General features: G+C 33.0%; 1 protein-coding gene across 1 annotated transcript; it reads right to left on the reverse strand.

The window, feature by feature from the left end:
- Window positions 1-7: 7 nt before the first annotated feature.
- On the reverse strand, window positions 8-13953 carry LOC132754634 (uncharacterized). Its single transcript, XM_060745292.1, has 15 exons — window positions 13733-13953; window positions 13230-13362; window positions 12733-12896; window positions 12361-12500; window positions 11250-11400; window positions 10155-10308; window positions 9781-9893; window positions 8304-8409; window positions 7875-8053; window positions 6990-7099; window positions 5421-6200; window positions 2877-3024; window positions 2174-2333; window positions 1556-1653; window positions 8-780 (listed from the first exon to the last, which is right to left on the reverse strand). Exons 1-15 carry the CDS (start codon window positions 13951-13953, stop codon window positions 318-320), a joined length of 3120 nt encoding a protein of 1039 aa, XP_060601275.1. The 3' UTR covers window positions 8-317.
- Window positions 13954-16126: the final 2173 nt, after the last annotated feature.

Here is a 16126-nt window from a genome sequence, read left to right on the forward strand (position 1 = left end):
AACAATAAAATGATGCGCTATAAAACTTAGTATAAGTTTCTACATCCAAGATACATTTGATCGCACAATGAGTTTGAGCCCTCCAACATGATAAAAGTCTTTGTACAAGAAGTTAATACAACCGGTAAGGAAAGAGGAGATCCTCGAGAGCAATGGAAACGAAAAATATAAGTGAAAAGTAACAACACTGGTACTGATGAGTAAAATGGCATTACTGTAGTATAGTAATAAAATGATATGAAATGGTAAAATACAATAAGCCTAATAGAAAATACATATGCGTCATACATGACAAGTATACACGAAGCAAGCTGGTTTTACCAATTGTCACTGCTCAATCCGTATATCGGGTTTCTGGCCAAGAAAGCCATTTTCGAGTCTATGTAACTGTTGCGGTAGTTCTGTTCGCCATTCAAGAGTGGAGATGGAAACCTTGCTTCGTAATGAGGTCCACGTAGTTCTTCCTCATTTACAGCATCAGTACCATGTTCTCGATGAGAAGCATTTATAAACTTGGCATCATTAGACAAGGGTGGTTTAGCAGAACCGTTATATATTGAGGAAGTGTACCCATTACTTTTTTCATGTTGCAAGTTATCTTGGCGGCCGCTCGGACTATAAATGACATAACTTGATCCTAAGCCACTTGAGTAGATATGGGGTTTATTTGTTTCATCTGTATTCTGTAGATTTGTTGTACCGTTTTCAAAGACATCGACGTAATTGTTTCTTTTCCTAATTGGTGATACCTTTCTTTTTACTCTTCTGTCTGGTCTTATCCTTAAAATATAGCAGAAAATTACTGGTAAAGCAAGCAGATTTGAACTTTTAAAGTAATTAGCAATTATGTTTATTATTGTCGAATATAAAGAAATTTATGTGTGATATTTTATTCAATTTACACAATTGATAGATAAACGATTTAAACAACTGGCCAATATAATACCGTGCCAAACATACTTATTGACATGTCAAACTTATTTATTGTTCACTACCATGTTTTATATTACATCTATGTGGGCTCACTGTCCGGTTATTTTGCAAAATAACTATTTCAAATACTATTCGAGCCGCGTCATGACAAAACCAACATAGTGCGTTTGCAACCAGTATGGATTCAGACCAGCCTGTGCATCCGCCCAGTCTGATCAGGATCCATGCTGTTCGCTATCAGTTTCTTTACTTGTAATAGGGTTTGTAAACGAACAGCATGGATCCTGATAAGACTGCGCGGATGCGCAGGCTGGTCTGGATCCATGCTGGTCGCAAACCCATTATGTTGGTTTTGTCGTGACACGGCTCATTTCATTTTGATTTCAGAAAAATATTTTTATTTTACAAAATAATTAAAATAGTTAAGGTTTGAAGCTTTTTGCTTGCTATCTTTCCGTCTTAACCAAACCATAAATGCGTTTTGAAGTGCATATCATTGGTTACTCTACTCGATTATCATATTAAATATCAAACACTTTCATTTCTGTTTTATCCCTTTTGTTCTACATGTACTTAAATCATGACCAGGTTACACAACGTATCATCTTAGACTCAAACATACCCATATATGATATGTAATAACTTGACAAGTCCAATTAGAACTGCTACAACAGCCACTAATATGCCTATCAAAATGACCCAGTTATCTTCTATCCATGTCTACAAATGACAAGTTCAAGATACATTTTCCAACATAATTGTTATATACACATTGGTACGATAATGTCTGAACAAACAGTACTCGGATTACATGAAAAATAAAAATTATATTTGTTAAACACATCAACATAAAGATATATCTGTTATATTTGTATGTTGTTGTTGATGTTCTTTTGACATATAGGTAGATATTATCCGAAAATCGGCAAATGTGAGTTTTTCTCTTCTAATCCCGGGGAACAAACAAATACAGCATTGTGCTTATAATCGTTATAATCTGTAAAAGTGTGCTTGTACCTCGGCATGAGACATTTGCCGAATTCCGGAGTATCTCTAATGTTTCATCATTGTATAAGAAGACCTCAACTTCCACTCTGAGCATTTTCACCACTCAATTCCACATAAATGCAGTAAAATTAAAAAAATTCATGTTTTGCTTTTATCGCTGTGAAGTCATTTTATGTATAACAGCAAAAATGTCGAAAATCGAATAATTGTTTCATTTCCAATTGCTACTTACATGTCCGACCTCAGCTGCTGGAGTGTTTTCGTTGTTCTTTGGTACAAAATGAAGAATGTTGATGATTTCGTCTGTATGGAAATGTTTAAGCTGGTGTCCAATAAGTGTTGCCGACAACAGCTTACCATCACAAAGAACTCCGATATAGATATTACTAGATCTGAAAAAATGTGCCTAAATTTGTTAATGAATTAAACTTCCACTTTGTTCGGCTTATATGACGAAATCCAGAAGTCACTTAACGATTAGATTTTCCACCTATTATATCATCTTCTCCAAACCAATTAGACAATCATAAATACGGAAAACTGCATTTACAAAATTGAATGATGTTAGAATAATTCAGGTATCTACTAATTAAAAAAAATCACTGCAAAGTTTCAAATAGTGTTCAAATCTATGCACTTCGCCGCTATGTCCGTTTATTTCCGTAATTTGGGAAAAGAGTATGTTTACACGAATCTTGCTCATTGGCAAATTTTAATTTACAAAACTATCTGCGGAATAATGCAGATGTATCCGAAATATCACATACAATTGTTTAAAATGCATGTACTATTTCTGTCTTTACAGTAGAAGAGACCTATTATAAAAGCTACTTGTTCAAATTACATTGTATGTTTCGATTTCAGTACGAAATACTCCTGATTGATTACAACAGTGCATATAATTTCATCTGGCACAACGTCATGAAAATACCCACCCATTTGCAAAGGAAAACACATCAAACATAACTCTGACGTGTGCACAATTTTGTGTAATGTTTTCCAGCAACATCTTTACGCTATCCGTTATGTTATCTTCATCTATCCCTTCTGGTCTAAGTGCCGGTAGCAGTTTTACAAATAATTCTGAAATGTAAAATATTAAACATTGATTAAGTTTATTATGTTATATTTGAAATAAGTTTTGTAAGCAAATGATATTCTCTCTCATATAAAACAACCTCTTAACCTTTTCCCTCATATAAGCGTGTTTTTTGAGGCCTCAAACAGTGAAAAAATGCCCTATTTAGGCCCCAAACACTGGTTTTCGTTTAAAAAATGTTGTTAAAAAAAGTGACCACTTTTTCGGCGCCGTCCCCCATCCAAATGTTACATGAGGGGGTTGCCAGAAGGGGGATGTGCCCCCTTCTTTTTTGGGGGGGGGGGGGGGTTTGAAGGGGGGCGGAGTCCCCCTCATCGCCAAGAAAATTTTGGACATGTGACAGGCTAAAAATGGCCTCAGTTCGATCTTAGGGTAACTAGTAACCGACGCTGAAAAGCCTTTTACTCTATCTCAATTCATTGAGAAGTTGCAGCACTTTGAAATCAGTTTTGATGGAAAATAACAATGCAAAATAGTGATTTTTGGCAATTTTGAGACGTCCCCCCGTTGCCATGGTAACAGGAAATTTACGATTGAGCATGCTGTTACAGAGGCTATGGTGTAGTCAACATTTGTGCCAAGTTTCATCAGTATTGAAGCATTTTTCATAGTTTCATAGAAGTTTGAACTTGTTACAGGAGGCTTTCCAATGAAAACAGCCATTTTTCGCAATATGCTCATGGGGTAAAAGGTTAAAGACAAAATGTTGATCATTTAATTAAATGGTCAATGTAATGGTTAAATATCACCAATCTTACTATCACCAAATGTGTAATACATTAGAAAATGTCTTTCAGTCTTTTCGGTGAACAATTGGAGCATTTCTCATTCAAAGTTTTAATATTAAAATCATGTATACAAATATATTTCATTTTATACAAATATATTTCATATAATACTTAAGATCAATAGAATAATGTAGAAATGCATACACTCCTTTTAAACTTGTAATATAGCAAAGATCGCTACAACATTAATGTTATATTGCATTCATCTCACACTTTACAAGTAGAATTTAATCACAAACGGTAATTTCACGTTAAATAACAACATTTTGACTTAAATTAAGGACAATGGTTGAGTGTAAAGCCATATTTAAATCAATTACGAGGATGGGTCAATATGTAATGCACTGTGAAATATATTTTCTACTTTAGCTTATATTTGTTGTGTTTCTGTATGCTATGCATGAAGGCAGCTGCTTTCAAATGAATTAAGATTTTTATCCACATTTAGATATACATTTCACGAGTAACTTCGTGTAAAATATGGCTGGTAAACGCTCAGTTAAAAGCGCTGAAATAGGGACTAGAAAAATCTGCTCTAAAAGTTTATAATGTCACTTGTAATATATATGGCAACAATGAAGAATCTTATGCAACTGTTTCAAAGGGGATGCACAAATTCAAAAATGGACACGAATCAATTAAAAATGCCAGTAAGTCTGGTAAAAAACGCTCTACAGTACCTGACAAACATATTTATAAAGTCAAGCCAAATATTGACAAACATGCGAGACTTTCACCTACCCAGATAGCCCACGGATAGGCAGGGATATCAAAAGGGTCAACTCATACGATTCTTAAGAATCACCTGAAAGGTAAGCGGAATACTGCCAAATGGATACCCCATTTGCTAACATCTGACCAGAAGAAGGAGCAAGTTAAATGCGCTCTAAAATTACTGACAATGTTTGCTAAATATTACACTTGACGTTTTTTCTAATATTGTGACAATTGATAAAAAGCTACTTTTGTCACTTGACGGGCCGCCTAAAATGTTCGTCGACCATGCATTACCAAGCTTTTGTAAAGTGCCGAGAATTCTTTCAATACCCGTTGAACTGCTATCTAAATTCCTATCTGTCCAATCCAAGTATTGAAGGAATGTCATGTTTCAAAAGAGTTAAAAAGTTAGTCGTTCGACTGACATAAAAGCCGACAACAATTTGCATACAAAAAAGCTACATGTATTTTTATTGATATTTTTGCCGAGAAAAACAAGTGACTGTCCAACATTCACCGCATTCTCCAAAATGGGCACCCAGTGACTTTTCCCTCTTTCCTAGACTGAAAAACCATCTTGCAGATCATCGCTACTAGAGTAGAAATGGACGTGGGTCAGTCATTTTACTGTTATTTAAAGGTATACCTGAAAAGGACTACGTTGAAGCATTTAAAAATTGGATTATACATCTGAAACGTTGTATTTCTTTAGGAAGAGATAATTATAGAAAATTGTAAAATATATGCTCTTTGTTAAATTTATTGACCATATTGCATTATATATTGACCCACCTTCGTACAATACGGAACATATGTTTCAAGACTGCTTGGTTTAATATCACTTATATTTTTCACATTATCTTATTATTACTTACTTTGCATAGAATGATTGGTTGTCTTTGGTGTGAAGCATGTTTGTGTAACATTGTTGTGATCGTTGCATTTTGTTTCGTTCGTGCAAGTTTTAGTTTCACAATAAGTCTTGATCTGACAAAATTTCCCTGTAAAGCCTTTCTTGCAAATACATTTAATATTACTTGATGTAATATTCATGCATGTTGCATCGTTTTGACAAAAACTGTCTTCACATTCATTTACCATGCCACATTTAATACCACGAAAGCCATTCTGGCATTTACATGAAAAGGTATTTTCTATGTTCTGGCAAATCCCGGAATACAAACAGGGTTTTGTCGCACAATGGTCCACTTGCTTGCATCTGTCTCCTTTGAATCCGAAATCACATATGCATTTCAAAGTGTCTTTAAAGACAAAAGAAGTTCCATTGCCACAGTTGTTTGAAAAGGGACATTGTTTTATAACATTCTTTGCTCTGTTTGAAGCTGACTTTGCAGGTAATATGATGCTTCCGTTTAATACTTCTCGTTTAGACCTGCTTGTGTTTGCATATGTCATTAATCTTAGTTCACAAAATTTTCCAGTATAATACCGAGTACACTCACAAGTAAAACCATTGGCATGGTTTGTACACTTTCCGTTTAGACATGGATTCTTCGCCCAGCCAAATTTGCAGTGGTCTAAATGTGTTTTGCAAATAGGACCAATATAACCGGGATTACAGTCGCACAACTTTGTGCTGTCATTACACATTCCTTGTGCACAGTGTATAGTGTGAGCATATTTGTTCTGTCCATCTACAGTGAAAACGTTTATAACAATTTAAATATTATAAACCTCTTTTTTTAAGAAAACAATGGCCACCAGTGTTAAAAAAACAGCACTTCAAAGATTTAATCCAAGTTCCATAAACATATCAAAAATGGATAAAATAGTGATAAAACAATTTTGAATCAGTGAAACCGTCAGCAACCAGGTACTTAATCGTAGAGAAAGATACCGATATTCAAATTGTCAAATAATGCCAAAAGATACCTGACTCTAAAAACTGGATATTTATATGATATTTTGCTTTCAGAATTCAGTTACTTATTGTATATTCGAAGTGTCACACAATTTTTTTTATAAAATTTATATCGTACATTTTCCTTTAATTTTGTCACCAAATTGAAAGGCATAATGCTTGATTTAAAAAAAAAATCCGATATACCGATAGGACAAGGTCATTGGCTAATTTAAAACCACATAGCAAACATTTAATTTCTGTGTACTTATATATAATTGAGCTGCGCCATGACAAAACCAACATAATGCGTTTGCGACCAGCATGCATGGATCCAGACCAGCTTGCGCACCCTATAACAAGTAGAGAAACTGATAGCGAACAGCATGGATCCTGGTCAGACTGCGTGGATGCACAGGCTGGTCTGGATCCATGCTGGTCGCAAACGCATTATGTTGGTTTTGTCATGGCGCGGCTCTTATGTTAATGGAACTAAGATATGTATATCGTAGTACATGCCACAGTCAACACGTCATATATAACAATAATTGAATATAATCTTACTTTTAAAAATCATACGCACCACTTTGGCATTTTTCGTAATTGCAATCAAGTTCTGTACTGTTGCATTTTTCTTCACAGCGTTTTCCCGTATAACCAGTAGAACACCAAACAAACAATCCAATTTTAAAACTTGTAATTAAAAAAGATGTTTAGTTGCAATGACTTATAGTTAAGTGTCATTTGGCATTCAATTATTACAAAGTGGCATGGTTCCAAGTCTAATCATGAACAATCTCAGTAGATCTACTAACAACATGTTTTTGTTGACCAATAAACAATTAAAAAGACGAAACAAAAATAATAATAACAACAATATTTATAATTGTTTTCTGTAATTCCCATTTCATACAAAAATAATAACAAAAATCTAAAACTTGCCCACTTAACAATCATGGGTGTCTCAACGGTGCATGAGGAAACAAATATAATGTTTCAAATGGGAAAGAAACCAATACATGAAATATGTCTGAAACTTACATATATATTATCCAAAATTTTATAACTTTAGAATACATGTACATGTACTTGATGTTCTTTTAGAAGAAATAATCATATGACCTTGTGCGCAAGACACCCTAGCAATATACCATCAGCAGCTTGATGGTTGTTCTTATTTCCCAAAATGGGGTCCGTTGTGCTTTCTTCTCCAAGGGGAAGAGAATATCTTTTAAGGGTTTCAAGAGATACATGTATGATGTAGAATTTCTAGTTTTAAACCTTTGATTTTTTTACTGTGAAATTGAAGCAAGTGACCTACAATGTCGGTTCTTCGCGTCATCTCAATTCGATTATTATTTTACCAAAGTATGATAATTATCACTGAGATATGATCTTTGATAATGGACGGATAGATGTACAGGCGAACGGAATACAAAGGTCATAACAAAAATATACGTAAACTTACCCAACTCCCGACAATTTATCAATTCTCTGTATTTCCGCTGCATGAAAATGTCTGTAACTATTACCAACTACTGATTTTTCCGTGAAGTTTATAACTGGAATATTAAATGTGAGAATATTTTTCCTATTCTCTTTTACCGGATGTATTTCTAGCTTTATATCTAATGGCGCAGTGTCCTCCTGCAATGGTATGTAAAACAAATGCTTTAAAACATTTGAAATGTAATGCATGCAACATCTGGCGAACACTTTAAAAATTGGGTCCTTTAATTGGGACTAATTCATACTGGGGAATCAACTCAAGTTAAAGATTAAATACCACTAATAAATTATTTCTCTTCATAACTATTTTGAGAAATTTATCATACAGATAAAAATATTATGTAAAAAGGTAAATCTAGTACAAATTGTTCCATAATATAAAGCTTACTGCTGCGAGACCGCTCACGATATGTACTGTGTTATTTTGTGTATTTTCAAGACCACGAAAACAGTAATTCATCTCATCTTTAAAGGTCACATCCCAATTGGATACACTGGAAATAAAAAATCTCATTCCGTCGCTTATAATAGAAAAATCACTTGGCCCGCCTCTTCATTTTGAAAAGCGAGGTATGCATATTTAAAATATTGTTCATGTGTTTCTATTTTATGGGCCCAAGACAGTGACCCCGACATGTTCAGGTTTAAATGAATAAAAGATGAATTACTAGTATTTGATAGTTTTAAAGATTGATGTCGCATGAAAAACTTAATGTCGTATGAACACATCTGAATTTCTGAATTCAATTCTTTACCTTTTCATGTTAAATGTTGAATTTCGCTTACAGAGACGGTAGCTTGCACTAAAAATCATTGTCAATGAACAGACGCAATCAACAGAACCTGGAACATTTTCATTTTTTACGTTTGGACGTTCTAAAGAGATTTTCTTCTCCACGAATTTTCTAATTTCAAAAGGGGCTATAAATCAGTCAAAATTCATGCCGAGTTATGGGCCTTGAACAGTGATCTCCTATTATAAGCCTTTTAAATGCATTTAATTTCAAGTCAATATCTTCCAATGTTTAAAATGTTGATGGTACACACAAGACTTTTCATAAAGCATTTGTAAAGTTCACTGAGGGGCATTATTCAGTTAATATCTATATCAGAGTTATAAGCCTCCAATAGTGACCTCCAACTATGAACCCGAAGACACTTGAATATCTTCAGTAGTTGTGAAGATTGGTGTTGCATGCAAAACCCCATTTAAGAACTTTCTAAATGGGCCATAATACATTCTAAATCCATGTCAGAGTTATGGGCCATGAATAGTGATCTCCTATTTTAATCGCAAAGGCATTTGTTCCAAGTCGCAGTCAAATTTCTTTAGAGGATGATAAGACGTGTTTTTTGTTTTGTTTTGGGTTTTACGTCACATCGACACAGTATAGGTCATATCGCGACGTTCCAGCTTTACTGGTGGAGGAAGACCTCAGGTGCCCTTCCGTGCATTATTTCAGGCACAAACGGGCACCTGAGTAGAACCACCGACGTTCCGTAAGCTATCTGGATAGCTTCCTCACATGAAAGAATCCAAAGTCCCTGTCGGGATTCGAACCCACAGCGGTGAGGGGCAAGTGGTTTGAAGTCAACGACATATAAGTTACATATAAAACTTTAACAGACAACAACCCGTCTCACTATCTAGTCAACCTAAAATGAATGAAATTTTAACAAAATTCTTTAAAATGTTCGTTTAATGTAAATATGAAAAAGTAAACAAGCAACTTGATGATACGAAAAAGAACATATTAACAATAAAATGTAGATAGAAGATATCTGAAAACTTAACAGCGGTAACGTTATACGGTGTCAAACACGGTACGTAGTGAACCAGAATTTAACATTTACTACTAGAATACCTTTGATTTCTGTAACTTATCCGTAAAGATATATTGCATCTGTTCCCTTCACAGCCCTTGTATTTTTCTCCACGAAAAACGTCTAATAAACGGTACACTATGTTGAAACGTCCCTATGAAAGAAGTTAATAACTTATAGCATTTATGCTCTAACATTCATTTGATGAAAAGAAACTAGGCCGAATCTTCATCAATAAGAAAAAAGATCAATTTTTTAACTAATTAAGTCAAAACTATGATGAATAATAATGCAATATGATCATCTGCCAATGCGATATCTTCAGTATAAATTTGAATATTTGTTATAACAATTCATCTATATTCCTCATTTACTTTGATTTCATTGAAACAATTAATTCAAAAGTTGAACATGCCTGTCGTATCAGTGGCGTTTCATCTAACCTTTCAACATTATCACCAAAGTATTTGACGATTTCGTCTGATTCCATGTAATTCAAAGCATGTTGAACCTCTAGATCAGTGATTGGTGCTAGACAGTTACCATTAAATGCAACCCGAAGTTTTCCGCTTTAAATATACATATTTACGTTTAAATATACACGTCGCTAGTAAGACATAAATCTTACATACATATATTAATTTTTGATGATGCTTTTAATACTAGATTTCAAAAGTCCTTTTCTGTCCATCGTTTTCGGCCAACATACATTATAAAATGACAAGTTGATTGACTTTTACTTCTACAGAAAGAAATGAACATTTTACTTTTTATAAAAAGAATTGTCTTCAAAACGGTAAGAACCACTAATTATTTGTTTGGGTCGTCAATGTTTAGGTCGTCAGACCAAACAAATAATGGTAGCGAAATTTCAGACCCTGATGTGCTTAATCACCAATACCGAAAGTAGTCCAAACTCCTCGAAGCGGCTACTTCCCCTTATATGTACACAAACGCCGAAAAATTAAGGGAAGATCACTGCGTAAAGATTGTCAAATGGCAGGCGCATTAATTTTCTTAAAGAAAAAATAGTTCTCGATTGGTCTAAGATTTCTAATATTGTGTTATTCTTATAGATATACATGCTTATATTAATCAGTGTTAAACATTGTGGTTTACAGTGAAAAAAATATATCGAAATTAATAAGGGTTACAAACCCTAATTTAGAATAATATGGAGTGTTATTTTATGACTTCACCGTGGTCGAGGGGTTTACAAAGCGAGAGGTCTGGAGTTCAAATCCCGGTTAAGGCAACTCATCTCATTTTTTTGTTTTGTTTGTTTTTTTAAATTGTTTAAGCCAAATAAACATTGAGTTGCAATTAGTCTTACAGCTAATTTATTATAGTTAAAACACTGGAAGCAGCATTGGTGACACTATATAAAAACAAATTGGTTTATAATCTCACAACCTTCACCTTTCTGACATTCAGAGACCCAAACAAATTCAGCGCCTTCTGTGCTTTGATTTTTATTTTGTTACTGGATTTTCTAAACCTGAGAACTTACTTTGTATATCTAACATTGTCAATAACTACAATGACGTCATTTGCAGATAACGAACAGACTTTGTCAACCAAAAACAACATCAGTTTCTTTTTAAGGTAGGGTAGTGTGTATTTATACGGGTCCGTGGTGAGAATGTTTATCACGGACGAACCTGTAAATATATTTACACAAAATTATTCGATTCTGGTGCCAAAATACATAAGTTGTTCTTCAACAGTCGCCTTATAATATGAAACGAGGCGAAATAATGAAATGGAATGTAATGCAGGCTATTTTAGAATAACGCTACAACTGAGAAATAGTTAAATGTGTATTTAACTTCCAGCTACGTTGTCACTCATAAAAAATAAAAATTTGTATGTAAAATTTCAGATCATTCGCTCACTCTGCTTTTCCAGAATAACCATTTTTATTGTGTAAAATTACCTAAAATGGAAAACACTTTTAACTCAAATTTGGCTAAAAATCGCACTAAAGGTCGATTTTAAATTCATTTCTTCGCATATTTCCCGTTTTATGTGTCCCATTGAATCTATGTCAGATTTTCAAATTTCATATTTTCATGCTTTAAGACCTCAGGAGCTTCTTTTAAATGAATGATTCTAAACAAACATTATTTTCAAAGCAAACGATGGTAAGTGTAGGTATATTCTACAAGTACATTTACTACAAACTGTTTATCAGACAATCTTGCTTGAACCTAGAAAAGTTTTTTTTACCATCTAATACAGAGTCAAGTTAGTCCGTAACCAGTTTGTGTTAAATGTTGAATTCTTGTTGGGCCGGTGGTAGGGGGCGTGGACGGTTGCTTGCAATTACCACAGCCCGAACCAATTTTGCGAGACCCTTGTCACTTCTCAGTAGTATTTAACATTGTAACACAAATTTTAATTTTGTGTCAATCATAAAAACGTGTTTAAATTCAATTTTCATATGAATAAAGAAAGAAAAGATGAACCATCTGTTGCTTCTTTATTTCTTTAGCAACTGGCATTGTCAAAGTGATTTGATATTTTGTATGGCGGTCAAAACACTAGGTTGTTTACATTGTGCTACCTTTAGGATACATACTCTAAATCCATTATTAAAACATTAAGAAACGAGTACAAACCATTTGTTTTACAGTCAAGAACATGTTTGGTAGATCCATTGACTATATCTATGTGGTGAAACATGTCTGGTGTCACATGCTGGGTACAATTTTCGCCATAATAGTTGGATTCACAGAACATACGGATGCCAAGAGTAACGCTGAAATAAAATAATGAACTAATGTGGTATATCTTCACTACTCTATTCATACCTATTCTTTCTGCACTTATTATGTTGATGTTTATTATGATGAATATTAATACAAATGTATACTGAAATTTTCAAATGAACCCGTCTCAAAGATGATCGTGTTTATAATTTTTTTAAACTTTAAATATAAATACACTCAAATATAATGCTTTTTCTTAGTTCGGTAAAATACATGTAATACCTGGCACATTTAGTGAGTGTCATCAAATGTTGTTTACTTGTCCAGAAACTTGAGTCGATCTCTGTCTCTATGCTACCAGTGAATGAATTAATCATTTCGTCATCATGTATCGAGTTGTCCTGAACAGTATCATCGTAAATCATGTAAATTGTTAACTTCTCTATCTGAAAAAGAAAGTTTTCACTTTACAAATACACATATAGAGAGGGCAATCGGTAGATAAAGATATCGAGTTGTTTCCATATCGAGGTGTTTCCATATCGTGGTGTTTCCATATCGAGGTGTTTCCATATTGTTTATGTATTTTTACAACGGCAGATTTCATTTTCCACCTTAATTCTTTTGATTAAAAAATTATATGAAACGATTTATCTAAAAATAATATATTACACCTTTAGATAAGCTGATTGTTTGAAACGTTAAGGATACTGTAAAGTTTTGGCCAGAATTTTATCAACAAATACAGATATATTTAAGTTCTGTTACCAGTCATTTACCTTATTCAATGATATAAGACTAAATATCGCAAACTTCACACTTGTCGGCCCTTTGGCTGAATTCATGTCAGTAAAAACCTTAGAAGAATTTACCAGTACGCCTTCACAATGTATTGGCCATTGGCCGGATGATCTGTAATTAAAGGGTTACATTGTTTCTTTAATTAATAATCAATTAGTATCTTCATATAAAATGCAATATTTTCTTTAGTTATCATAAATATTTGATCTACATTTGTATTCTTATCTGCGTAAGATTGAGAAATCACTGTTTAATTTGATTCTTTACATGTTTCATATATGCAGTGGCATTTTTTTTATCTTCTTTCTTTTATTCATTTCATTAAAAAAATACTGTCATTTCATTAAAAAAAATACTGAAAATAATGAAATTCTGTTAGAAACGTTACTTGTTATATTCATTTTATGTTGGTAAAATTGAAAAAATCTTTCCGGGTTTTAGATCACAATACCGGACAATTTCTTGAAAATAAGTATGTTACCTGCCCAAACAGAGAGAAAATCGTTTATCACAAACATCCCCTATGCTGCAATTAGTGTTATTGCTGGAATCGCAACATTTCCTAGCTTCGTTCGTCCCAGGCTTCAGAAACCTAGTACCAGCAATATTTCGAAAGTCAAGGACTTCAATTGCAACATGGATATGTCCATCAGTTTCTGTGCTGGCTTTCACAACATTCTCAACCTGTATCAAGAGATACATATTTGAGGCGATTAATTCTAAAATGTTTCACCGACTTTATTACAGAAAATGTAAACTGTGCAATAAAAGGGGATAGTTGCTTTTCTTTATTTTTTAAGATAGTTTATAGCATCGGATAATTAAGAGAATTTCAAGATTTGAATTCCATCTTATCTATATAATAAAATATATTGTATTTTTCATATTTTCTTTAATAAACATGTTTGTTTTGCGTTGCATGGTGATGGGAAACAAAACCAAGTACTTATTCTTTGTCTCGAGATAAATGCTTAATTTTATCAAATGTATTTTTATTTTTCATATTTCAAATGCTTAGATTGTGTTTTATTTTTATAAGCAATTATCAAAGTATTGCAAGCAATACATAAGTCCCCTACTGGTAAGAAACACAGCAACATTCCATTGGCCATTCCATTTTGCCATTGAATGAATGAATGACATGAATGAACTTAAATCTTTTGAGTTCTTAATTTTTCTGTATCATAGTAATGTGTTAAGTTTCCCTGCCTAGTATGGAAATTATGTTTATACAACAGATAATCCAAAGATCCAATTTTCTTACAATGAATATGTATAACTAATGCTTCAAATTTTCTCTACTTGAAGTAAATTTGTCGGAAAGTTCCAGTGTCTTTAAAATGAATCTCAGGACGGCCAGACAGAGGGGCTTAAACTAAAGAGGAGATTAAAAGATGCTAGACTTATGAACATTGTCATACACAATGAGAGTGGTGACAAATAACAATTATCTTAAGCGTAAAGTAAGTACCATTTATAGTAATAACGAAGAAAAGAGAAAAAATATAACAATTTTCAATTATATGCCATTTCCCATTATAGTTACAAAGATGAAAATACAAAAAAAATATATAGATATAAATTTTCAAATAAATTCCAAGTTCAAAATATGCATGGAAACCAAACCTAACCACATACGATGCAGGTCTTAATAATGAACATAATTATGTTTGAAATTTGAAATAAATCCCTGAAAAAAAAGAGTTATATGATAAAACGGGAAATTCAAAGTATACAGTGGAGACCATTCTGGAAATATGGAAATGGAAATATAAACCTTGTCATATCATTATTTCTATGTGGAAGTTTGAAGAAATGAAGAAGAAAAAATTCTAGAAAAAAATCTACGTTCAAGGGCGACATAATTCTGGAAATAGTCAAGCTAAAGTATAAAATCGTCTCACCCATTATGTGAGTGATAATAAGGAACATACATATATATAATGGAAGTTTGAAGTCGATACCTTCAGAAAAAAAGAAGTGAACATTTCAGACGAAGAAAACGCAAAAGGTACATGATTCATGAACTGAACATTTCAGAAGAAGAAAACGCAAAAAGTCCATAATTCATGAACTGAACATTTCAGAAGAAGAAAACGCAAAAGGTATATAATTCATGAACTGAACATTTCAGAAGAAGAAAACGCAAAAGGTACATAATTCATGAACTGAACATTTCAGAAGAAGAAAACGCAAAAGGCACACTATTCATGAACTGAACATTTCAGACGAAGAAAACGCAAAAGGCACATTATTCATGAACTGCACATTTCAGAAGAAGAAAACGCAAAAGGTATATATAATTCATGAACTGAACATTTCAGAAGGAAGAAAACACAAAAGGTATATATAATTCATGAACTGAACATTTCAGAAGGAAGAAAACACAAAAGGTATATAATTCATGAACTGAACATTTCAGAAGGAAGAAAACACAAAAGGTATATAATTCATGAACTGAACATTTCAGAAGGAAGAAAACACAAAAGGTAAACAATTATAAACTGAACATTTCAGAAGGAAAATAAAAACGCAAAAGATACAGCTATAGCCTTTTCTATCCAAACCCCATTATTTTAGTTAATCCAAAAAAAAGATTAAAAATGTTCTCTATTTTACTATCTTACTATAAAGATAGTTTTAGTTATTAATTATTAATTAAATTAATAATTTACCTGACTAACTATCAGCACACAGAACACTAAAATTCTCTTTTCAAATTTCATAATCAGTTTTGCTGTAAACTAAAATCTTACTATGAGGTTATTGAAAGTGATTGAAAACTTGCAATATTACAACTGGTAACCGTTTTTTTTAATGAATGTCAAAACAAGATACGGCAAGCAACAAAACGTGTTAAAATTAGATTTCTCTT

This window comes from Ruditapes philippinarum, unplaced genomic scaffold (assembly GCF_026571515.1).
Source record: "Ruditapes philippinarum isolate M1 unplaced genomic scaffold, ASM2657151v2 ctg10652_1_1_1_1, whole genome shotgun sequence".
Lineage (NCBI taxonomy): Eukaryota > Metazoa > Mollusca > Bivalvia > Venerida > Veneridae > Ruditapes > Ruditapes philippinarum.

Excerpts from the sequence above, each read along its gene's own strand:
- LOC132754634 (XM_060745292.1), bottom strand. The coding sequence starts at position 13,953 with ATGTATCTCTTGATACAGGTTGAGAATGTTGTGAAAGCCAGCACAGAA. Across the intron at positions 10,309-11,249 it reads GACAATGTTAGATATACAAA|CGGAAAACTTCGGGTTGCAT; the intron begins GTAAGTTCTCAG and ends GTATATTTAAAG. Across the intron at positions 8,054-8,303 it reads TCGTGAGCGGTCTCGCAGCA|GAGGACACTGCGCCATTAGA; the intron begins GTAAGCTTTATA and ends ATACCATTGCAG.